Source organism: Aptenodytes patagonicus, chromosome 5 (assembly GCF_965638725.1).
Source record: "Aptenodytes patagonicus chromosome 5, bAptPat1.pri.cur, whole genome shotgun sequence".
Taxonomy (NCBI): domain Eukaryota; kingdom Metazoa; phylum Chordata; class Aves; order Sphenisciformes; family Spheniscidae; genus Aptenodytes; species Aptenodytes patagonicus.
Window position 1 is genome coordinate 42,533,201 of NC_134953.1, and position 24,819 is coordinate 42,558,019.

At 39.8% G+C, this 24,819-nt stretch overlaps 1 protein-coding gene across 2 annotated transcripts in view; it reads right to left on the reverse strand.

The window, feature by feature from the left end:
• The window catches only part of RNLS (renalase, FAD dependent amine oxidase), a 77,751-nt gene that overhangs the window by 50,787 nt on the left and 2,145 nt on the right, over positions 1–24,819 (reverse strand). Inside the window, exon 4 of one of the 2 annotated variants that reach the window (XM_076339515.1) lies at positions 23,998–24,156. In XM_076339515.1, the coding sequence (XP_076195630.1) occupies positions 23,998–24,156 (159 nt within the window). Of the gene's footprint in view, positions 1–23,997; positions 24,160–24,819 lie in introns of both variants that reach the window. The other variant, XM_076339514.1, reaches the window with a different exon arrangement.

Genomic DNA, 24,819 nt, shown 5'->3' on the forward strand with positions numbered 1-24,819 from the left:
GAAGATATTTTAGGTGCACTGCAACTAAAGCACATCTCACAAAGGATCACAACCATCAGACATCGGTAAAGAGAAGATGCATACTATAAACTGCGTTGAGAGTTTTTGAAGTATAATCCAGTGTAAGCCTCAACTGGTAATGAACAATTAATTAGTGTGCATTTATAAAAACATTTAAAAATTAGGGCTGATCAGGTTACACAACCATTTATTATGAAAACACGTTTACCACATCTGTGCAGTACTGGTTTACTTCCTACATTATTAGAAAGTATTCTGAGAAAGTGCAGAATTGTATGTGAAATCAGAGCCCATATCTAGATGCATCTTCGAGGTCAACCCAAGTCCAGACTAACTCCTTCAGCAAGGACCTCATCTTGCATCTATGCTTTGGAGCCTTCTGCATTAAAGACGCTGAATTTAATCTCCCTAATTTTCTTACATTCCCAGGGCTCCTGTTGCCAAAAGTCCACATCCCTTCTGCTATTGCCTTTCTGACTTGGGCAATAATTAACATGGGCTCACAATGACTGGATATCAGCTGTCATTTTCACTGCTTTTTGTAGCACCTCAGGATGCTCCAGGATGAGCCACAGGCTGGGATACATCATCAAGGAGGCCAGCTTCAACTTTGTGCTCTAGATGAGATATTGCTGTCTAAGCAGGACAAAGGCCTTCTAACTCAGAGCTCTGGTCCCTTTCTTTGTGGTGTGCTCCCATGGTCTCCTTCCATGTTCTACGTACATGTTCCCACACCGCTGATGCTACCATGCTCCATATCCCATATTCCCATCATGCTTATTTCTCTGAACTTCTCCCACCTTCCTACCAATTCCCCCATCATACTTCCCATGAAGCAGCAGTAGGATACAGGGAAAGGACTTTCAGACATCACTCAGAAGCAAGGCATGGCACTGGGGATAAGAGTGAAATGAAAGCCTGGCAAGCGCCTGGGATGCAGAACAAAGTCTGGCTTCATACAGGAGAATCAATGCTTCACTCTTCCACATCGGCATGACTTCTTTCTCTGCCACTGAGACACACCAGAAAACAAACCACCTATAGAGTAGCAACCCAGAGAGCTGAAATGTCCAGTCCTTTTGTGCAATAGGATCCAACCCACTTTTCTGAAGTTGTTCTGTGATGTACCACAGACTCTTAAAAGTGAGACAGCAGCCAGCTTGGGTGACAGTTAAAATGTAGGAAGCACGCTTCCAGCTAGGCTTTGTGCTGCATTACTGACATTCTCCAAGGGCCTTTGGCTATTAATGGTTATGTTTTACCCCACCCCCAGGAGTCTCTCAGCACCAGCAGCACAGCCAAACTGCTTGTGCTATAGGAGTGGGGTTTCCGTTGTCATGAACGTGGGATTCTTTCCAACCATTAAATGTCTCCTACAAAGGCTACTGGAGTTGTCAGGCCCTATAGATCATAAAATATCACCACCTTTGAAAAAATTCTCATAAAGTGCTAAAACTTCATCAAACCACAGAAAGCAGTATTTGCACCACCCTGAAATGAACATTTTCACATACCAAAATGAAGCATTTTTGGTACCAACTGTTCCCACAGAAAGGGAACACTCACTCTGATTTCCCCAAATGGAAAAAAAAGCAAGGAAAGACATTTTTAGATCATACAAAAATACAAAGAACTGATATAACCAACAAGGAAGTGTGGCTTGTGTGTAACACTATTAATCTATCTTGACTGAACAATATATATTTTTTTTATTTCACTCTTCCGCCTCTACTTTTTGTTTGCTGTTGAGGACAGATAAGTGCTACTGGCAGTATCTTGGCACAGGCATTTCACTAAACAGTAGGTATTTTAATAGCAAAAAATTTTAGTCCCTGACATTTTGCAGAATTTTACTTCAGGCCTATTTGACTGAAAGATCTTGGTTCCAGGTTCATGTTGGAAAAACAACTATTTACAGAACAACAACAAACGTTTCTTCTGTAGAAAGTGCCAAACCAGTCAAATGAGGTATTTTAGAATTCTGATTAAATCCCATAAGCTTCTGCCAATCATATACTATGAAGGCAAATAATAACTGAGACAAAGAATACCATTTCTGGAAGTCACGGGGTATGCACAATCAGAAGTATGGCTGGTTGAGTGACACACATAAGGAGTCGTAGCCCAGAGACAAAAGCATCATGGACAAGCTGAAAGACTAGTGCTGGAGACTGCTTAATAACTGGAAATAGAAAGTAGTTTTGCTACAAGCTAGCATTTAGGAGAAGCACAGAGACAGAAACATGAACTGTAATTTTGACACTGAGCAACAAAGCATTAGTAGCAAAAGTTGATTAAACTTTCTAGCCATGGAATTATTATTTGTCTTCCTCTGGTGGTGGTGTAAAAGCTACCAGAGGACACAAAAAGCTTTACTTAAAGTAAGGTGAAGTGGGTTCTGCATAGAGAGAAAAAACAAGTCCTCTGACTGAAAATGCCAAGACCAGGTTGAAAGAAGAACAGCGTCATCTCTCTGTATCTTGATGGAAACCTATGTGCAGAAGATGCATCTTCTCATTACTCCGCTTCACAAGAGACAACTCGGAGTACATGGGAACACCATCACTTGGTGCCAAGGTGATGGTGGCAGAGATGAAGATCAGCAGAACAAGTGTGATGCCATAGTGGCAAGATCTGTCAAGTGCCACACTCCATGCTTCACAACATTGCCAGGAGCAGACAGAAGAGCAGGTGAAAATCCCAGACCATTTTGCAAACATCAGGTCATGGTTGCTCAGCACTTGACAGCATCCAAATAACCCTGGAAAGGAGGGTGCTTTAACAACCGTAACCACCCAGCAGTAGACTACTCCTGGAGGAAATGTAGATGGCTCAATCTTGCAGGGCTCTACTTTAGACCTGAACAGAGCACTGCCCAAGAAAGCCAGACTGACATCTGGATGAGTTCCCAGGGTAGATTCATGAGCCTGGGAAGTTTCAGTCAACCACAGCACTCCATAAAGGCAAGAAGATGGACATCCTGCTGGAAACATTTTAGTCTGTCTTCCCTGGGGTAAGACTGCACTAGAAATCTAGGAGGGATTGAGGATAGAGGCTGAGATTATGAAGTGGATGGGGAGTTCTTCCCTCACTGATGTGAAAAATGAAAAAGCTAATCAGCAGCAGCTGACACATTAGGAGTTTTCATATGGAAAGATAGAAGGGACTTGCTCTTTCTAGTAAATATTCAGAATTACGGTGTGTAGGTTTTCTTTTTCAAGGGATTTTTCAAAATCAGTTCACAGCTGTGTCATCTTTTGTACCAGTTTTGTCTGGGCTACTAAATTAGCTTTTTTAATTTATTCTGAAGTGTCTTTTTAGGGAAGATTTAAAACTGTGCCAAGAAATAAAAGTGCTAAATCTTCTTAGACATGAAGGTATCTTAAATAACTGTGTCGCTGTGCCTTTGATCATTTAAGGGTAGAAGTTTGGCACATGCTGTTGAAAGAAGTCACACCCTCTATTAGTTCAGCAGATACAGCATAGAAAAAACAGAAATACTTTCAGGCCCACTAACCTTGCCTGCCTTTATCAAGTCTGAAATAGAAGCTGTAATTGGCAAACTAAGTACTAATTGAGAGCAATTGCTCTGAGTGTAACTTGATTATGTTAATCAAGTAACAGTTTGAAAAAAAAAACAAACAAAAGATGATAGTTGATAGCAATTATCTTTCTCTTCTGCAAGACTAATGTATGCATCATATTCCTCTTTGCTAACATCCTTTTACTACACAGGCATCCACTACCTTTTCTTTCAAATTGTTTGACTGAAATACAGCTGTGCCTCCACAGGCAGGATGTTACGCAGGCAACGTTCAGGTTTGGTTTTAATTTTGCTGGTGTTCTGCCTGTAACAAACACAACAAAGTTCTTCAAGGCAGCCTGGGGATTTCAGACATACTTTCCATAGTGAGAGGTGTATGAATCCTGTAAACGGCACTGAGAGCCTCAATCATGTCTGAATCTGAATGGGAGGACACAGCCTCTGGACTACAATTTAGTCACTTGTTTCCTAGGAAAAAATCAACATCTTTTTTCGTCCCCACCTTCCACTGGATTTATTTATCCCCTTACTATTCTCAGTAGCTCTGCAAAACTCATTTCCTTCATTTTTTTGGCTTTCTTGGATAAAGAGGCAATTCCATCCTTCAATACTCAATATGGTTGAAGAATGCAACCGAGGCAAAATCTAGTCATGATAAAAGAGTCATTGGAAATTCTGCTATCAACTTTGAGCAGGATGAGGTGAACAAACTCTTGGATCCAGTATCCTCTTTCTTTGCTGGTGATTAATTTGTGACAGTACTATTTTAAAAGTAAATTTAGTTTTTCTATATACTTTACCAGGATTCTCTTACCCCTGCTTTACCATGGTTCTGAGAAGGCACGCATTACTGCATATTCATGTAAATATCCAGCATGTACTGGTAAATCCTTCTGGGTTTTTTCAGATGTTCAAATTTTCCATCAATTTTAATAACCAGCATTTCTTCTGCTGACTGCTTCTCACTTCTTCCTTCTATTCCTGAGTTCAGGGATTCCACATTTTATTTCCTCTTTTTCTTTCTGTTGGGACTTTTTTTTGGTGGACAGTTCCTGAATTTTGTGTTTTTTTCATTTACCAAAGTTCTCCCAAAATAATTACCTAAGACCAGGAATTCATAGTTACTCAGTCAGTGTTGTCTCCTACCTACTTGATCTCAAACATTCCCTGTACAATTAAGGCAACTCAATTTAAAATTAGTTTTTGAGCAAAACAAATACATATACCTAAATTGCAGCTAAACATGTACCAAACCTTGCAGTGTACTTTTTCAGTGAAGAAGATGCTATAAAGTGTGAAGAAGTGATAAAAAGATAAGGAAGAGGCTCAAAATACCTTCCCACAGGCACATACATCTCAATTCTTTATTGCAGTCCAAAATACCCCTTGCCTTTTGATTCAAAGAACTTCAGTCAGCTTAGCCCATCAGTATCATGGAAAGCTTACTCTTACTAAACTCACTAATAATGTTGGGGGGGGGGGAACTCTCGAAGTATAAATTTTCCTAGAGCTAAACATATAATATCATAAAGCTGCAAGCAGTGATTGTAACAAAAGGTGAGCTGTCAGAAGTTTAAAAAAGAAATTAATAAAGCCTTCAAGACCCCATTAAAATCTCCCCTGGGAACAATTTGTAATCTGCTCTACTTCATGCAGACACCGGATTAAGCATCTGAGTAAAACTTAATCTAGGGTTTTATTTCACTATGGGTTTCCTTCCCCTCCCTACCCCCACTTCAAGCGATTCAGCAGGCGCACTTTCTCCACACTACCAGCAGCCCTGTTACTCTGTAAGGGAGGAGGATTTAAGTGATCACAGCATCACACAAATTTCACATAAGCCTGTGATCCTGTTGCTAGCATCAGTCAGCACTATGCTCTCTAAAACCAAAGTTTGGACTCTGCAGCTTTTAACATATGGCAGGTGTCCACCTATTCCACTGTTATTTGGTGCAAAAGCGAGAGGACACCCACATGGCCCGCCCTTTTCCCTTCTTTCTTTTCCATCCCTTTTCACAATACCACATTTACACACTTTTCTAATCGACTGTCATTTTCACTGGCTTTAATGCTAGGCAATATCACAATTAATTTTTAGCAGTACTGCAAAAGATTCAAGTGGTATTTGCTCATGATGGCTCCAGGCATATTGTAACATCTATGTTATACAGCCTTTTTCATGGATCATATCCTGTTATTACCGTAACACCCTACTGGCTGTAAACCTGCATCCCTCAAATATGTTTCATTGAGTTGTCAGCTGCATTTCAAAGCAATCAGACAGTGAATCAGGCACCTCAGAAATAACAATTTATTATTACTCATCACCTTGGGAGATGATATGCTTTGGACTCATGAAAGCTGATCATTGTCTTCCACTTCCCTCTTTCATAAAGCAGCTTTATGTGAAGTAGACAAAACCTGCAGACTGGTGACAGTCAGTAGGATTGCTGCAACTGAAAGGGAGAACTGTAACAACAGATCAGAGAAAATACGTGCAGGAACGTGCATGCTAAATCATATTGCAACTCTGGCATTAAAAAAAGACAAAAAAAGAGAAGCAAGTACAGGGGAGAACTTCAAAGTCAAAACTGGAACTAGAAACAAAGTGTACCAACTTTTCTGTAGCTGTCTATTGCTCTGGAGTGTGACTCAGCAGAACAAAGGCTTTTGTCTTCATTTAGAAATAGAGTCCATATTGCACAGGAAGTGGCAAAAATATGCTGTCTGGAATGTGACTGTAGTTCCATTTGTTTTCATGGGGACGTACCACAGAAAGTCCCCAGCTTTATAGAGACAGTAAATCATGACCCTGTTCCACATGAGCTGATGAGACCAGGATAAGATTCTACTTTTCCTGTAAGCATGGAGAAGCAGTCAATGGAAAAACAGAAATTTGTCAAAAAAAAGATGAGTGAGATGGTCATAGCTGAGAGCATCCAATTTTTTCACTTGCATTGAATGAATCTGCAAATACCTGTATTTATAAATTAAAATAGAAAGAACACTGAGAAGGACAGGGGCACATGACAAAGTCTGTGCTACCACTACGATCCAACACTGTGTAACAGTCACCATAAAAAAAACACTAGCAGGTTTAAGACCAACATCTATATTTGAAATATTTGTACTTTGCTTTTTATATCATATCTGCCACAGATGTAAATGTTAAAGAAGGCTGAAAGGGGAACATGAACATCAAATAGTTTTTAAATCACCAGTTAAAAAACCCACTTGTTTTAACAGTACCAAGAGATGCTATTAATCACTTGGATGTGATCAGACCAAGATCACATAGTAGTTTATTAGCATTTTTAAGTTAAACATCATGTAGTAGAAAAAACAAGCAAGCAATATGTTCATTTAAGGACAGATTTTTCTGTTCATGCACACACCACAATATCTGTGTTTGGACTCTCCCTTCTGTCACTCTCCCTTCTTCTCCAAGCATTCCCATATCACCAATCATCAGTGAATTTTCCGATGGAAATACAGCATTATTCTACATACAGAAATTACCTGCTATCGTGCAAAGCAGCATACTTTCAGTTAAGAAGTGTATGTTTTTTTCTACTATATAAAAGTTAATTTTCTTTATCTTAGTGAAATAATGTTTATCCTCAGTTTGATAAAATAAAGCTCCACCTACTTCCATGCACTGTTTTTTTTGTTTTTCTTAAAAACGTGAGTGCACGTATCAGAAGTTTTTGCTTGCTTGCAGAGTTAATGAGTGGGAGTGTAGTACACAAGTAAGCCCTGTCTATGAATGTCACAGTTGTGAAACACGTTATAAATAAAACCATATGCTCTTAGAAGAAATTTTCATCTCTCCCCTTTTGCTGCATGCTGAAGGAAGTGCTGGGATAGACCTCAATGCAGGAGTGAGAGCCTGCAAACATACGTACATTAAGGTTTGCAGAGAAACTGGTAAATAACAATAATTTCTCTAGTTGTTCTGTAGGGTGAATGTGTAAGACACTTCATTTTAACAAGAATTGTATGATTTGGTTTCCTCTCATTTTCTCACTTGAAACAGTTGTCAATTGGTGTTAACTGGTACCTGTGATAGATGTCTGATGTTTTAGTGTCTGTCTAATACTTCAATGATTTCCAGAGCACATACCTCATGATGATGGGGGGAAAAAAGCATCAATCCACTGTGTTAGTAAAAATAACTGAATTAATAACAGATTTAATCTAGAGTTGGTTAGAAAGTTCTGTAGTTTGACCTACCAGTTAAAAACTTTAACAATGCACTGTGTAGCACTCCTCAGAAAAGCTATGAAACCAAACAAGCCATTTTTTTAATTCATTGTAACATTTTGTAAAATACACCTCTGACATGCCATGGTAATAGTTTCTTTTACTGAAACCATGCTCTTCTTTTTCCTTCCTTATTTTCTTTTAAGATACGTGCTTTGGTGACAAAGGAAGACTAACACAGAACGTGGTGAACAAAGATAAACAACTAATTTCTCTCTTGTATCATGACTTCTTTTAGTGATCTAAAACATACCAAAGGGGTAGTGCGATAACTCCTCTCAGTGTAACATGAATCTATTTAATTTCCAGTTCTGAGTTATGCAGTGATCTCTCCTGTGAGCAGTTTTCTTTCCTTGGCTAGTATTAGGTAATGTGCAGACATATAAAGCTGACTATGTATTACCATAATGGTATTTTTCTCCTACCCTTTTGTATCTCATCTGCTATTAAGGTTGCCCTTAATAAGAAGGGCAATAACGAAAGCAACACTTCCTAAATGCTGCAGTTCTGTAGCAATGGAAAAGTTAATATTGGGAAAGCAAATCAGCAAGCCTAAAAAGTCAGGTTATTCAAATGTGTGAGAAAGATAGCAGAAAACACCTCAGAGAGTCTGACAACAAACAGTCACAGCATTATATAGGGGAAAGTGCTTCTGTAGATTAATACAAATGTATTTAGCAAACACTGTATATTTTACTAAACATTATGCTACATCTCCATGTTCTTTACCATCTATAACTGAGCTTGTTTGCAGAGCTAGAGAGCGGAAAAGCACCAGACAGGCCTTCTTGTCTCAAAATCAAGTCCAAATCGAACGTTCCTATCCTACCCTCAGTGTTTATCTGTGTGGTAAGCATTAACCTCCATTTGCACAGGTTGAGATACTGATAAAGAGAAGTTAGGCTTTCCTCAAAGCTGAAAACGGCACTGGCATACAAACCACATTCACACTACAGAGTTCGCAGGTCCATGTTCTGACAACACTTGTTGTTAAGACTACTGTTCCATTAATAATAGGGTTTTTGCTTGGTTTTTGAGCAAATTCCTTGCCTGGTATTCAGATATACCTAAAATATAATCACTAACAGAAAAGAACATGAAATGGCTAAAAAAAAAATTTGAGCTGCGTACATTTGTAATGCTTCACCCACAATCAGTACATTGTTTCATGTGGCTTCAACTGTATCACATGTTCTGGATGTCTTATCTGTTTTATTTCTTTTGTTTTATCACAAATTCTTTCATTTTGCATCCTGTCTCTCATCTCAGACTTTCTAAAGGATTCAGACATGCAACCAAGTATGAATAGCATGTGTTCTGAAAGCACAGATAAATTAAGAAAGCTGTACCTGATTGCAAGTGGCCTCTCTCTGCCATAATTTATCCAACTTTCATAAATTAGTGTGCATATCATGCACACAATTTTAGACATACAATCAAGCACACATTTTAAAAACCAGGTTCCCCAGCCTCTTTTTTCACTTGTAAGAAGGTAAGGCACTGCTATAAAATATTAAATGCTCAAAATGTAACACAGTGGAAAAAAAAAAATTAGTTCCTTGAGAGTTATTGACAGATCAGCTGCAACATACCAGAGGATGAAAAAAATTACCAGATGGAATAGAAAGAAAAAAAAAATCATTCCTTGCCATTAGTACATCATACCAAATGCTGTATTCAAAAGCCAAACTCTCCTCTCCTCCTGCCACAACAAACCATTTCTTGGAAAATTTATGCCTTTTTCAACTACCAATGGTGACTGTTGACTCTAATAGGTAAATCTGACAAAGAAAAAAAAAAAGCAGAAATGCTGATCTCATAAAATGCTGCCCAGACTTATCTGCTTTGCAAATCCCATTAAAAAAGAAAATGTAGGTACTCACTGAAAATTGAACCTTAAACCCCACAAACTGTTATAATACCTAATATCTTGACATTTGACTTAACAGCAAAACACAAGTAATGCCAGGGTGACAAAAAAAAAAAGTAGGGAGAAAACATTTGTGGCTAAAGGCAACGTGACAGAAAAGAACAAACACTAATTTAAAAGAAACCAAGTAAGTATGTACCTCATTGCCTATAAACACACAGATATCAGCAGCACAGTTTCACTGCCAGGAGATTTATGAGGGCTTAAAACACACAAAGCCAAAACCCTTAAAACTGGTATTGATATAAACCCCAGTTCAGGCCAGCAAGCCACCCAAAAATTCTACTTAGATTTGTTCCAAAACCCCAGGCTACCACAATGTTTTTGAGCACCTATGAGACCTGAAAGCTAACCATTTTGCCTAAGGAACCTCGAACTGAAGCTGTTCACAAGGAACTGTCAGACTTCTTCACCATGGGACTACTATGGCATTTTACCACCTCCTAAGGGTTTAAAAAAAGAACTGATGTGTTACATTTATTTTCCAAATATCTGATGGCATTTCTACTTCTTCCACAGTATCTGAAGCAGAAAACATGGCATTGTGACCGTTATCACAGAGGAGAGAGCTAGAAAAACCACACATACTTCTAAAGAACAAAGGGGCAAAAACTTTGAGGAGTTGAAGTTGAAAAAGTGCTACCTCTTTTGCTTGCCAAAATTATGACCTTTCACAGTATTTTAAGCAGTACGCAAATTAAGACTAGAATGCCTTCCTGGAAGCATCTTGACAGCATCGCAGATACTGATTTATTAGTCTACCTTCTTCCAACCTTACAGATGCTAGCCTTGCCAGGGTCCTGCAGCACAAGCATTTTGCAAACAGACTTACACTGACATCTAAAGGTATCTATTATGTGATGCCTTATGAAAATGTTTGGGAAGTGCTAGCACCCTATAAAGTGCTAACAATATAGAGATGAAGAAATGTCAATTTTTGTACCTAGGAGACGAATTCTCACTCCCTCTCAATCATGAGATAATTTCAAAAGTTTAAGATTCCACACCATACCACAAAGAGGTGATAACCTCCTGTAAATGCAAAAACAAAATATTAAAAGTTACCAGAAATTTGTATTTCTGAAGTTTAAGCAAGGATTTACTTGGTAAATTACATTAGCTGAAATGCAAGTATGGGAAAGGACACTGAGGCCCTAGGAATTTCAGTTCAGTCTGTATTTAATTCTTCCAGTGATTCTTTGCAGATAAATTAAAAATATTCAAAACCCAAATTTGAGGCAACTTTCCTTGTTTCAGTAAGAATTACGTGGCATTTTCTTCAGAGTAGAAAATTAAGCTCTCGCTTAGATAATTCTATCTTATGGAAATGACCAACCTTTTCAATCAAGTTGGGCATAAATTCTAAAAGTAGTTCAGCTATTTGAAAACAAGTGATCATTTCAAAGTTAATTTTTTTGCCTGCTGCTAAGTTGTCTTTGAGCATAATACACATTATAAAATGCAAATGTTGGTTTCGAGCTTACTTTTGCAACAAGAATGCCTTAATTCAGAATAGATGAAAGGGGTTTTGATCAATGTTCCAAAATACACTTCCTATTGTGCTGGTGAGAAAAGGATATACAAACAGCCAGCAAATCTATTTCTTTTATGCTTTACAAAGTCGTACACCGCTTTCTTGTTCTGCAGTAACTTAACAGTCTGCAAGACACTTAAACCACTTGCTGTTTGCACATAGTTCATTCAATAAAATTTACTTTCCTAAGTTTCCTACCCTGTTCTCCCTAAAGTATAAATCCAATGAGAAGAGATCAATAAATCCTTCTTTATGTAGAGGTATACACTTATCCTCTCATACCTGTCTTTACAGAGGAGCACCAATCAGCCACATTTCAGTCCAGTTGTATTTTTAAAGCATTACTTTCGGGAATAGACTTGGAGGCTACTGGTGCAACAGGACTGACTCTGGAAAGCCTTATTTGCATGTCCCTTGTTCTTTTGAATAAATCAACTGAAAGAATAGCTTTAATCCCTTTAAATAAGGCAATACATTCTTTACATTTTTAATAATTTGTAGCAACTGAGTCCATTGCTATAACATAGGATGCTTCATCAACTAAGTCAATAAAGTCGACCAATCACACCTTCATTTCTCATCTTGCCTATTCCATTTCCTAAATTAAGTAAGCTTTGGGACTGTGAGACTGCCTGCTTACCCTGTTGGACAGCAGTGGAATGGGAAAACTACTGTGCACACAGTGCTTCCTGAAACATAACCAACATTCAAGCCCACCCTGATCACCCTAACAGCAAATCCTGATCAGCGAGATCCAAACACTTAACAATCACCCACCTGACAACTGCTAATAAGCTACTAACTAGTGTTTTAGATCTTCTTTCCATCAAGTTCTACATACATGAGGACTTCTCATCTGGAGTGAGATAACTCATCATTTCAAAGATTAAAATTTCAGTACTCAGTCAATAAAATAAGGTGCAAAAGCAAAGCCCAAAACACCTTTGGGGTAAACAGGAGATGTTTGAAGTTTACTACATTCAACTGCTAAACTTTTATTAGGTAGTCCAGCCATTACAAAACATATGAATTTAAAAAATAAAAAAAAGTGAATCAGTACTTAAAGTTGTTCTGCAAACCACATGTGAAAGTTCTCAACCCCTCAAAACATCACTAGATGAAGAACTGATATCAGATACTAAAACAGCTGCTAAAGAAAACAGAAATTCCGATAAATGAACTCAAGACCCAAAGATCTTTGGGAAGTCTCACATGTGACTTTTATTATAAAGCTCAGACAATATTTATGGTTTTCAAACAAACTATTAAGGTACATGATAAATGCAAGACCTTACCTCCAGGCACGCTATTTGACACAGCATGCTCATTCACACAGACTTCAACCTCCGCTCCTGGTCATCTCATCTAGGCACAAGTCAGGTGAGCACCCACAGTGATCTGCTAGCTCTCGGGGAAACTCGTGTAGGTCAGAACAGCAGAGCGGGTCTTATCATTACAAGTCTTGGAACAGAGTTCATTCTGTCAAACGTACCACCAACATTAATCTACTCTTAAAGACAATTCATGTTACAAAATACTGGAAACGAGTAAACGTGAAGAAAGCAGTGTTATCAGTAACTTCTGAAACACTGGGTTAAAGCCAAATTCTGTCTTGAAATGAGGTAAGAACTACACTAGTCACTGAACAAAGTTTATCAGGGTTTTTTTTCTTTTAAAGAACAGAGTCACATGAGACCCCATAGTGCTTTGACTATCTCTGGGAAGGTGGATTTAGCAGGGAATTCAAATCCTAAGGAAGAGCAAGGCAAGCAACAGTAAATGCAGGCTTCTAAGGCAACACAGGTAAATCCAAAACACCATACAGCTAAAATACTAACAGGATACGATAATATTCTGGATGGAAATTATGGAAGAAAAAGGCCACTGTTCTCAGCTTCTCTGACAACATAAGCCACTGCCAGCGCTGTCTGGTCTTTTCTGCTACTACACCCCCCAACCTAATTTCAGTTGGGTTGACATGGCTGCCTGCTGGCCACGCAGGGAAGAGGATTAAGGAATTGACCCAGGTTTTAATCTGGTAAGGAACAGAGAACAGGCAGAAAGAGAGGGGACAGAAGAAACATGCCTGTACCCCAAGCTTCACAGTCAGCTTTAACTGACCCAACTGCAAATTTCTAAATAGAGAGGGGGTTCACATCTCTCTCAGGTTTGCTCAGCTCTAGAGCCCACAAAGCCACAGACTAAACCAGACCAACCTGCTGACACAAACACAAGCCTTTTTAGTTGTGGGATTTTTCCCCTAGTGTTAGTTTTCAGCCACATCAGTGAGCTGACCCATCTGACACCTTTAAGGCTGACAACGTGCATTGCAACACTTCTGCAAAACAAAAATCTCTAGCACCTACCTCATCTCACCTGATAGCAGGAAAAGGAACAGAACTTAATTTCTACAGAAAGTGTCCGAGGGTAAGTTATTCCTGAGGGTTTTTTAATACAAGAGCATACCATACATTCTTGGAAATTATGATGCCAAGTGTGAAAAGCTGACTGCAAGCTCAATGCAAATTTTATGTTTGACCCAATGGAGCCAAACTTTCATTGAAGTTTAAAGTTAATATTATTTTTTTTCCTGCTCTAATCCAGATGTGGACTGCAAAAATAACTTAAAAGCTTGCAGATGCATCCATGGGAGGTAAAGATAATCTTTATAAAGAACAGTCTCAATTACAGTGGTGTGAGTGGCCAGCACCTATTAAAAAACCCCTAGAAATCCACAAAAACCCATCCAGTCTAGAGGTAAGCTATGAGAATATATTAAAATGCACATAGCATTAAAAAATTGTGTTCCAGTGAAGACTTCTGTCTGCCTATTTGATTGCAGCACTAACTAAAAAAAAAAAAAAAAATCCCAAAGTAAGCAATTAAATGTTAAGACTGCTTGCAAACCTGCACCAGACTTTTCAAAGGTTTTCAACTCTATTAAAGCAACAGTTTGAGTTGTAGATTTCACATCAAAATGAAGGCTATAAAGTCATGAAAGTCAGCCTATGGTCACCTTCACACATTTCTCTCCCAAGCATGCTGAGCAGGTGTGGCAACAGGACAGGACAGAGAGCTTTTCTAAATGCGTTTCCCCACCCACCACCCCCAAAAAAAACCAACCAACCAAGAGCAAAACTTCAAACAAAAAAGGATTTTACTCAAAGGGAGAAGTGAGATGTACATTATCATTGTTGCCCAAAATCAACCACCAAAACCATTTTAGATTCAGGATCTAAAAATTCAAGTCTGATATAGATGCCTTAACTAGACTTACTGAAGAATAAGTTCGTAGTAGCACATCCAAGCTTCTTACAACACAGAAACCATCAGCTCATTAAACACGTGTCCCACGAGACACAAATAAAGAAGTTTCAGAATTGCTCAGTTTGGTCACATTTTTTGGCAGGGAACGTTTTTTTGCTTTAGGCTCATGGCAAAGAGCAGCTTTGGAAAGGTTTCTCTACCTAAACACGATCCCTGGACAGTACCAAAGACTGTCTGCTGTTGGGAAAAACTGAGAGGTATCTGTGTTTATTGTTGAGATAAACAAATTTTAGAGCATTTATTTGTTCTGTTCCAAGTATGTCCTTTGTTCAAATACCATCACCTTTATTACTTAGAAAAAAAAATAACGTGTGCATACACACATGGGCTCATGTTTAGCTGATTCCTGGGGTCCCATTCTCTATTTTGAGAAACACTACTGGAATGACATAAAGAGGCTAAACAAGCATTAAATAAAGTTCTGTGATCAAGTCCCCTGGTATTGAAGCACTCTGCCAACCAGCATAGGCAGTAGGGACAGGAAGAGAAGCATGTCCAGGTTACAGTAATTACAGATAGCCAGATCAGGCTGAATTAAATGCGTCAACAAACAAAAGAACATGTCAGAAGTACCTTTTTTTTAAAACCGGTTTAGCTAAATCTGCACAATCTGCTGCCAGTTTAATGTGCAGGTGCTCTGAATCTCTCCTGGGACTACACAGGAAACCTAAGCTTAGAATTCAAACCACAGATTCATGAGCATTTCTTTGCTCATACAGTTCACTCACTTGCACAGCCCCTGTGCTCCTCTCCTACCCTTGCTGAAAGTGCATAATGTGCCAGTAAGTCTGTGGGCCACATGGTGAACTGAAGATCACACCACTGATTCTGCTAAAAATAACTCCCCCGCCTTTTTAGGGGGGAAGGGGGTGGGGGAAACTGTGTTATTGTGGTCCCACAGACAGTTGTGCTGATACAGCTGACTTGCTGGAGGTAGGGTAGAACAAGTAATAGGGACTGCTGGAAGAAATGTTTCTGCACCGTTACCAGGCACTAAAAAGAGATGCTGCGATGGAATGAGACCCCCTCTACCAGGTTTCTGTTTAAGAGCTGTCATCCTGGTCTGGCCAAAGGATCTAATGCAGGTTGCCTTGGAGTGGGAAGCAGCTGCCCCACTCCCTCCAAGTCTGGAGACAAAAGGCAGCATACTTTCCTCTTCCAGCATTGTATCTTGCTTTTTTCCTTCTGTTTTACTCTGAGATCTGTCAAATCAAAGTTTCACCTTTCTACCAAAGGCAGACAATGTTGACTGACAACAATAAAATGCGAAGTAGCCCTTTATCTAATATATATTCTATTTCATTCTCCTTTTCAAACCTCTCATGCTCACACATATCGGGTTTAATCCTCACTTCTCAGACGAAAAGGGTCACTGGAATCGGTGTGGTAGCCTATTTGCCTTTTGATAGGCTTTCAATGTGTTCAACTAATAACTGCAGAACAAGTCCATTATAAGCACCCTAGATCTAAAGAAACACCTAAAAATAGGCTAAGTCAAACACACACTTATGAATATACATAGCCTACTCTGATTTCCCCCCCCCGATGTTCAATTCCAGCTCCAGTAGTCTTTTTTTAAAAAGTACTCCCTAAGAAAGGAGGGTATACCTGAGCTGCAGAAGGCAGAGAACATGTAACAACTTCGCCTGCTTTAAAGGCTGACGTAGTGGTTTCAGCGGCAGCTGAACAGACAAGCATGCGCTGCTGCTTCTCCTTAGACCCTCCTCTGCTCCCAGATCTGTAGTCCCACCCTCTCCTTTCTGCCTGCTTTCTCATGCTTGTCAGACCATTCCACGAGCTAATCAAACTCCTTGACCGAGCAAAACCAACCCCACGCTTACATACATCTCTCTCTCTCTCCCCCCTCCCTCTCTCCCTCCCTCCCTCGCTTCCCCCCCCCCTTGCTGGATTGGTGAGTCAGATCAATTCGCAGGAGGGTACAAAACAGTGCAGTAGAAGGTAAGAGGTGGAGCTGACACCAGCAGTGGGAGGTAGGGACAGGATGCCCTGTTTTCACAGGTGAAATCCACAGCCAGAAAGAAAACGGAGAACAGCTCATCATAACTGTTAGGTTGCAGGTAAGGAGAGCTGTATTCTGTCCGGCTGCATCGTGCAAACAGCTCTCCTACAGGCAAGGACAGAGGGTTTCACTACAGAGTAAGACACACCGTGTTTCAGCTGCAGCACTGATAATCCAGACGATAGCCTCTCGCACTTCTATCAGACTGTATTGCCCAATTTTACCACCACAGATCCTTCCACTATCACAACCTCAGTCAATATTAGGATGCTTCCATGTCAAATGAGTGATAGGTTTTTAAAGGACCACATTAATATCAACAGCTAATCTCATGCAAAACTAACAACTGCTTGTACTTCCAGAAAGCACAAATATTTGCACAGTGTGACCTCAGCTCCTAAGGTCTGATAAGTAACTAACAAATCAGTGTACATGTTTACACTAGACATTTTAGATATGTTAGGTAATGAGAACAAACTCAAAGCCTGGATAAGCCCTGCTAAGATTGCTTGGAACTGGAACTACAAAATTCAGAATTTATCATCATGCTATCCAAAACTAAACACATTCACTCAGCAAGAACTTGGGACTCATGAAAAATTATCAGAGTTGTGCCTTCCTAATTCACATTATAAAGCCTCCCTATGTAAATACAGTCCTATTTTACTTGTATCTTCTCATCAGCTTGTATTATTTAAAACGTGGGACATTCACACAGATGGAAAAAAAATAGGTCAGGCTTGAAACAAAAGCCAAGCCATTCATTAGCAGATTAAACATGCAGAACTGTAATTTTAAATTCCAAGTACAGCAACTTAATGAAAACATTCTGAACACACAGATAAAAACTACTGCAAATTGTTGCAATCTTTAATTGCCATGTTGCCAAATGTCTTACTAAAAAGAGAACCAATAAAAAGTTTGTCAATCTGATTTGAAAATGCACAGAAAAGGACTATATTGCTTAGTGATCATATGGAATCTTGTATATAAATCTAGGCTTTTTCTAACATCAGCAGCCAATACAACAGTCCAGCATGTCTGAAATACTTAGATGATGAACATTTGCAAAATCTAGTCCTTTCATTTGCAAAGATCCTGCTTTTTAAGCAAATTTATTCATTTTCTGACACCAAATTTACATTACAAAACTCAGAAACATTTATGCATTTTCCTTTTACCTTCTGCATAACTACAATATTTACTACCAAAATACGTAAAGACCAAATAAAATAAGTGCACTATATTTAATGTAGTTATTCAAGCTGAATATCCTAAACATCATTTGATTGCTGCCACCTATTGTTGTTCCAAACATGTTGCAAGGAGCTAACCCTTTTCCCCTCCTGCCTCAACCCAATACTAGTACTCAGCTATTTTAAAAGCTTAGAAAGTTACTAACCCTTCACATACCGCATGTTATGTAAAGAAAGGAAAGCAGGGGAAAAATGAAGACATTGCAAAAAAGATTTTTTTTCTTTTGATTAATTTGGTTTAGTAATTCTACTGTAACTTCAAGTAAACACAGGGGGAACACAATTTCTGAATGGAAACCAACCAAATCAAATCAGTGAAGAGTAATTTCATCAGATGCCAGTATCAAAGAGCCCTAAGAATGCCTGTTTCACAGACTACCAATTCAACAACTTCATTAGTTGAAGAGATTTCAAAGCTTATGACTTCCAGCAGCATTATTACTACTTCTGTCTCTGCTATTGCTAAATATGCAACTGATAAGTCTATTTGGGCATGATAGCTGTAGAAGGAATGAATAAAGGTTGAAAATGAAGATGAATAAAGATGAATAAATCTAAAAAGATTGGCCATAGGCAAGCCACTTCCTTCCCTGCCCCCTTTCAGTTATGAATTGATAAATGCTGGCAAAATTCAAAGAATGCAAACAAACAAAACAAAAGAATACAAGTAAACAGAACAAAATACTTTATATATGTAAATACAGACATATACATATATATGTGTGTGTATATATACATATATATATTTTATATATATAAATTAAAACACGTGTGTATTACACTAACTTCTCCATTAATCTAAGTTTTGACTTTATACTAATAAGAGAAGAAATTCTGGAACAGTCATTTCTCACACAGTCCATTTGAAATGATAATTCTAGGTTGCCAAAGGCCACTTAATTCTGTCTCCTCCTAAATGTATACAGCTTCACAATGACATAATGTTCAGGCTCATCTAAAAGGTTAAAGAACAGGAAAAAGACACAAACTAATAAATCAGCCTAACAAAAGCTTTAGTCTGCAGAGCTTTAAGTATTAAAATGGAAACTTTGCCACTGAACATAAAATTTGGGAGGGTCATTATTTCAAAATCTTAATGCTCTGAATATCATGTAAATTAGAAGTTATTTTCAAAAAACTTGGGAGGTGAAAGAAGACCTCCCTCAAGTAGGCTGTGATTTCCCCTGTCAGTAGTCTTCATTCCTAAAGCCAGAACACAAACTCAAGAACTAGTAAGTCATCTCACTGAAGGCAAAATTTGGTCTGTTTCAAATTGGTAAGCCTCATCTCATTTGCTTTCTACAACAGGATACTAAAGGTGTCTAAAGAAAGATGTCCTAAAGACATTGAAATAAAGATACAAGTTAACATTTGCAAATTGAAGAGCAGATCAGCCACTGGACCTAAAGGCACCTACATTAAGGTAACTCGATTGCCAGGTGCTGGCCATTCACGTAGTGTAGGCACACATACTAGTTCTGCAATGAAGAGGAACTCACAACACACACATGTGCATGATGCTTTTGTTGAAGCACCCAACTACAAATATAGGAGCCTAAATTTCAGGAGACATCTCTGAAAACACAGGCATAGATGTCCAAACTGTTTTGTTATTAAAGAAACATGCTCCATGTTTACAGTAATCATCTATGGGACCACTGCTTAAAAATACAATATTTAGACAGTTAAATATTCTCAAGCAAAGGGAAAGTACTGATGTGACAGAGTCAATCTCAAGGCTCAAACAGGAAAATGGTGAATTCCTGCAAGGGGTGAATTACCACTTCTGGCTAGTCATCTGAAGTCTCCAACTCAGGTTCTTTTATGCACAAATATCAAAGGCTAATTCCAATGCTTATTAATGGATCAAAGCATCACCTACTCCACACAGCTGTTCCTTTGCATCTTCACTTACTTTACAGCCTTTATCTGTACGTTAATGCTAACAATCCCTCATCAAAATCCATTTAAAACTTAATTCGGCTTTGAACTGATAGATCCAATTATACCTAAGTGGCTAAAATGGAACCTGGCGCAGGTCCACAGTCAGCAGTTCAATCTCCAGTGTGCAGCAAAACTGATGTGAAAAGGCATCTCATAGAGCAACCTCAGATAGGAAAAGTGGACGAAAATGATGGAGGATATGGAAGATCTTTAAACTAGCTGCCTCTATTTAAGAAGCTGTCAAAGTAGGGATGATACACTGAAACAAAGGGAGGGCGTGCAGTAAAGGCTAGTTACAGTCAAAAACAGGGCTGTTGGGGAAATTGCCAAAGCTCGCTCCATTGACACTGCTCATCACAAATCACAACAGTAACTGAGATCAATATTACCACAAGGTGCCAAGCCACCTCTTTCATTTAGCTTCAGTGTCTGTCTTTGATATAATGAAGGCCTTCAAGATCAGCAATTAAGGTAGCTGTACTCCTAAATCCTGCCCCTCTTCACTTTAAGCCCCTTGCCTGCAGTCTCAGATTAGTTACATGTGACCTTTGAGCTGGCCACACAGGCTGCTGTTGCTAGAAGGAAAAAGCCCTCCCCTTCCTCCAACTCTGCACATCCCTCATTTCAGCTGCAGCGTGAGTACAGCAGCAAAATGATTCCTCCCACCCTGAGTGACAGCAAGGGGGAAGTTTGCAACAAGGAGCAGGAACCTCCCTGTCCAGGAGCAACTGGAATTGCTAGTTTGTATACCAGGAATGCACAAATATGTCTTCCATTAGAATCACCAAATTTTGCCTCTGGATTTGGAAGACCAGAGCATACAGATGACTGAACTGCTTCACGGGTAAGGAAGCAGCCTCAGCATATGTGCAGGCTAAGGCTAGCGACCAGGCAGTCACTCAACAAGTCAGATCAGCTTGCATAGCCAAGTGAAAACTAATATTCATTTGCACCATCAGAGTCACTGTTGGGTCAAAACAGGGAGCAGATCTGACTCCCAGAGTGGTACCCACTCACTAGTGCTGACAGAGGAGGCAAAAGCAGTACAGTGTCAGCATGGAGGGGAGAGGACGACTATTCCTTTCAGCGGCTGTCCACAGTTAACTACCTTAAGCTTCACATGCAATTGCATCTTAAATCCCAAGAGAGGTGGATCCAGGAAACCCCTGTTCTCTGCCAGCAAAACTCAGCTCTTTGACATGCAATCAATATAAGGTTGAGATTTAGAGATACAGTGATGTACCCTGACCCTCTGTAAGTCAAAAAGGATCTGAAATCTACACCCTGTTCAGGCTCTGAAACACCTTCCTTACATTCTCCTCACCTATTTTCCCCTCACTTCTTAGCCATAGTAAAGAAGCCAATAGCTCCAATGCTAAGGAACTCCAGGGTATGGAGAGTCAGCCTTGTTGCCCGAGATGAAGAATTAACAATTGGACAGAAGTCTGGAAGCCGGTCTCACACAGAGAGGAAGAGAAATGGGGAGAAGGGGAGGAGAAGACAGAATTTGCTGAGTTCCCTCAGATAAAAGATAATCCTGCAGTTAGACAGAAGATTAAGAAAAGGATGTTGTGGAAAGCATCTGACAGTTCCAGCACTCCAAGAGCAAGTGAAATGAACTGCTCACCTTAACTACATCTTCTGAAGGGGACGTGCCCACTTTTTGGACATGAAAGGATTTAATTACCCCAAGAAAAACAATTTGCAAAGACATCAACTCTGATCGAGGAAGGCCTTGAGATGCAGACTAGAGGAACCTCAGGAAGACTCTGAGAAAACAGTACTACACACTACCTCTACTTTTCTTCTGTTCCCAGGACATTCACTATTGACCACCGTTAGAAAGGACAGGCTGGGCCACACCCACAGTCATTTACCCCAGTAATGACACCACTGAGCAATCAAACAGCCACCTCATTACACCTGTCCCCACATGCTTGTACAGTTTGGGCTGTTGAGGTTTCCCATCTGCTATGAGCTGAGCTAACCGAAGTAGCTTGAGAGTCAGCCATGACTGCAAACACCTCCGAGCAATATCCCATGTTACGTTATTGTAATAAGCCTAACAAAAAAAACCAAAACAAAACAAAAAAAACGAGATGATGTCTCTCCTTGCAGACAGGGGAATGGCCCAACCCATCATAGTTGTTATACATCACTGTCCTCTTACTTTCTAATGCTTGCAAAGCCATGCTTCAGTTAGTGACCAGTCAATGTTTTTAACATTAGTTTATTTTATCTTTATATAGAGGAACAGTACACATGGCTATTAAAACTAAAATATGTAGTTCTGAAGAGGATGTCTATACGTTTACCCTGCTCACACGATTCAGAGTATGAAGTGAAAGAGCACACTCACTAACCAAGAAAATTCAGTGGGGATACCATTACTTTCCATGGTAAAGGGACAGGGGAAATGAGAAAGCTTATAAAACAACAAATAGCAGAAAGTCATGTTCTTACAGGATCTTTATGTCTTTAGGCACAAAGCTTAAAATAAGAGGTTGTAATGAAAATACTTCTCTTCTTTACCGTGATCAGACATCAATTTTCCATTTGCTACCATAAGACACATTGCTGCAGTTTCAACATCCTGCTGCCATCCATCCTTCTCTTGCCCCCCGCCCCATCCTCTTCTTTTCCCTCATACAGGTCCTGATTACTATAAAGTAACTTCAGATAGACCCTGGCAGCTCACTCTAACCACCTCCATCTATTGCTCTGATATCTTTTAACAGACAGCTTCCAAATCACATTCACGTATTTAAACACGTTAAAATCCAAGATACAGCAGAGCACAAAGAGCCAAGCGTTAAAGTCAGCTCTTCATCTTTCAAGCACTAGTGGTTTTTCTACAAACCAGAGAGCAGAAAACTGACAAATTTTGAAGTGTCTACTTCAGGAGCTGGCAGCAGAGAGGCAACAAGCCCTGTCTGACCAGAACTGACTCCTGCCACATGGATGCCCCTACACTGCTGCCAGCATGCTGAGTTCAAAGAGAGGTTATTAGCCAGACGCAGCATGTCTTTGGTACAACACTACAGCTGAGGTGATAAATCCACAGCCCAGCACACTTCAGATGGCTCTGCCAGGGTCAGCAGAGGCCTGGCTGGGCTTCCTGGCTTCTGCTCAGCATCAGCCCTCAGAGCCATCTCCTGTAGAGCTGCACCAAGATCTCTGCCCTGTAAATCCTCACGGTGGCTGTTCTGCAAAGATCAAGTCTCATGGCAAACACACCAAATCTGCTCGCAGGCTTGGCAGCACCTCAGCTAACCAGCCCTCCCAGAAACAACGCTGCTGGGAGCCCACTGGGGATGGACACTGACTATGCACAGAGCTAGCACTGGTGAGCAGGATTTATCGGTCTGACTTCAAAGAAAAGCTGGCCCTGGAAGTCTCACACCTGAGACAATGCCCCTAAGCTAGTAAACTTGCCCAGACCTGAACTTACACTTCTTTCTCAGCACTGAGCTGCTCTTTCTAAGCCTCCATGGCACTGTTAACACATTCACCCCAATAAATGACGAAAGGATAATCGAGATTTACTCATGTTTAGGGAATACAACCCCCAGGGGGCAGCCAGAAACAGCAAACAAGCCGGAGGGTCTGAGAGGCTTTCATCTTATAAACTGGAGACCAAAGAGTTCTGATCTGGACTTTTTCCTCCCCTGCATTTAATGTGATTTTAGGCTCACTGAAATGCCCTAGGGATTTTCCCCACAGCACAGCTGTTACTCAAGTCTTACTCCCTGGGTCATCCCTACTGCAGACATACCAAGGGCATACTGAAAATCAGCATGACATGTCAACAAAGAGATAGCAACAAGGAAACCACCACGCAGGGACCAGCTGAGGCTCTTGTCCGATTCAATAACTATTTTGAAGTTACAGAAAGACAAATCCTGTTTTAGAAGTCAGCAAAAAATTAAAATCAGATTAAAAATTGACTCATCTATTTAGATATTTTTGCTATCAAGGTGTTACCGCTCATGCGCCACACATACGGCCTTGAAATTACCTACCTCCTATCATTTTCAGGTTCACCCTATTCTGGCAGAAATTAACAGACAGCTCAGACTGTTGAGTGTTTCTTTGCTATACAAGATGCTCAATTGCCATTTTAGGCTAGATACCTGCGACTTTGAGGTGTGAACTTACTGTTTACAATGTCACCCTGCAGCTGAAGAATTTGTGGAACAGGCATTGTGAGAATAACTATATCAAACTGTTCTGTCGGTCCCATTTTCCTGGAGACTTCCCATTTCCCATCTCGGAGAGAGATGTGAGTTACATGCTGTTCGTAGAAGACATCTGCACCTGCTTGGAAAAAGAAGTTAAAATATATGTAATAGTGAATTCCACAGAGAAAATGCAGAGTAGTTTCCCTTAGTAACTGGATGAGTTGCAAACAGCAAATCACACAGACAGTCTTAGGGCAAAGTTTCACAAATTAGGTTGAATCAGTTTAACAGCCAGCATATGACATTAAAAGAGGGGATCCTCATCAACTGAAAAGATCCTATCACTCCCCTGTGCTAGGGCTAGTATTCATCTGACTCCTCTCTGACATGATTCAGCTCAGTAAGCAGAGAGAAAATTACCAGCTGCTCTCTTTGTCATGTTTGTTTACTGTGGCTTTAGTGAGCTGAACCAATTCAGAGTGAAATCCAATGAGCGCAGGAGACAGCACAGAGTAAGCAACCAAAGCATACCCCCAGGAACTGGAAAAGAGAGCGCTGCCCTGTTAGCATCTCTCATATATCAGAAGACAGGAACGTAGTTAATTATTTGCAAGATTAGGGTCTGAAAAAACAGCTAATTAAATAAAGACAAAAACAATCACATGAAAGGAGCAAGGCTTGACTGCTCATAAAGCTAACATTTTTCAAACCAGAGTTAGTTAGTTAGTCACTAAACTGTACAAGTGGTTCTGCCACGTTACACTTAAAGCAGTAGTTACACACTTTAAACTAGCAGATG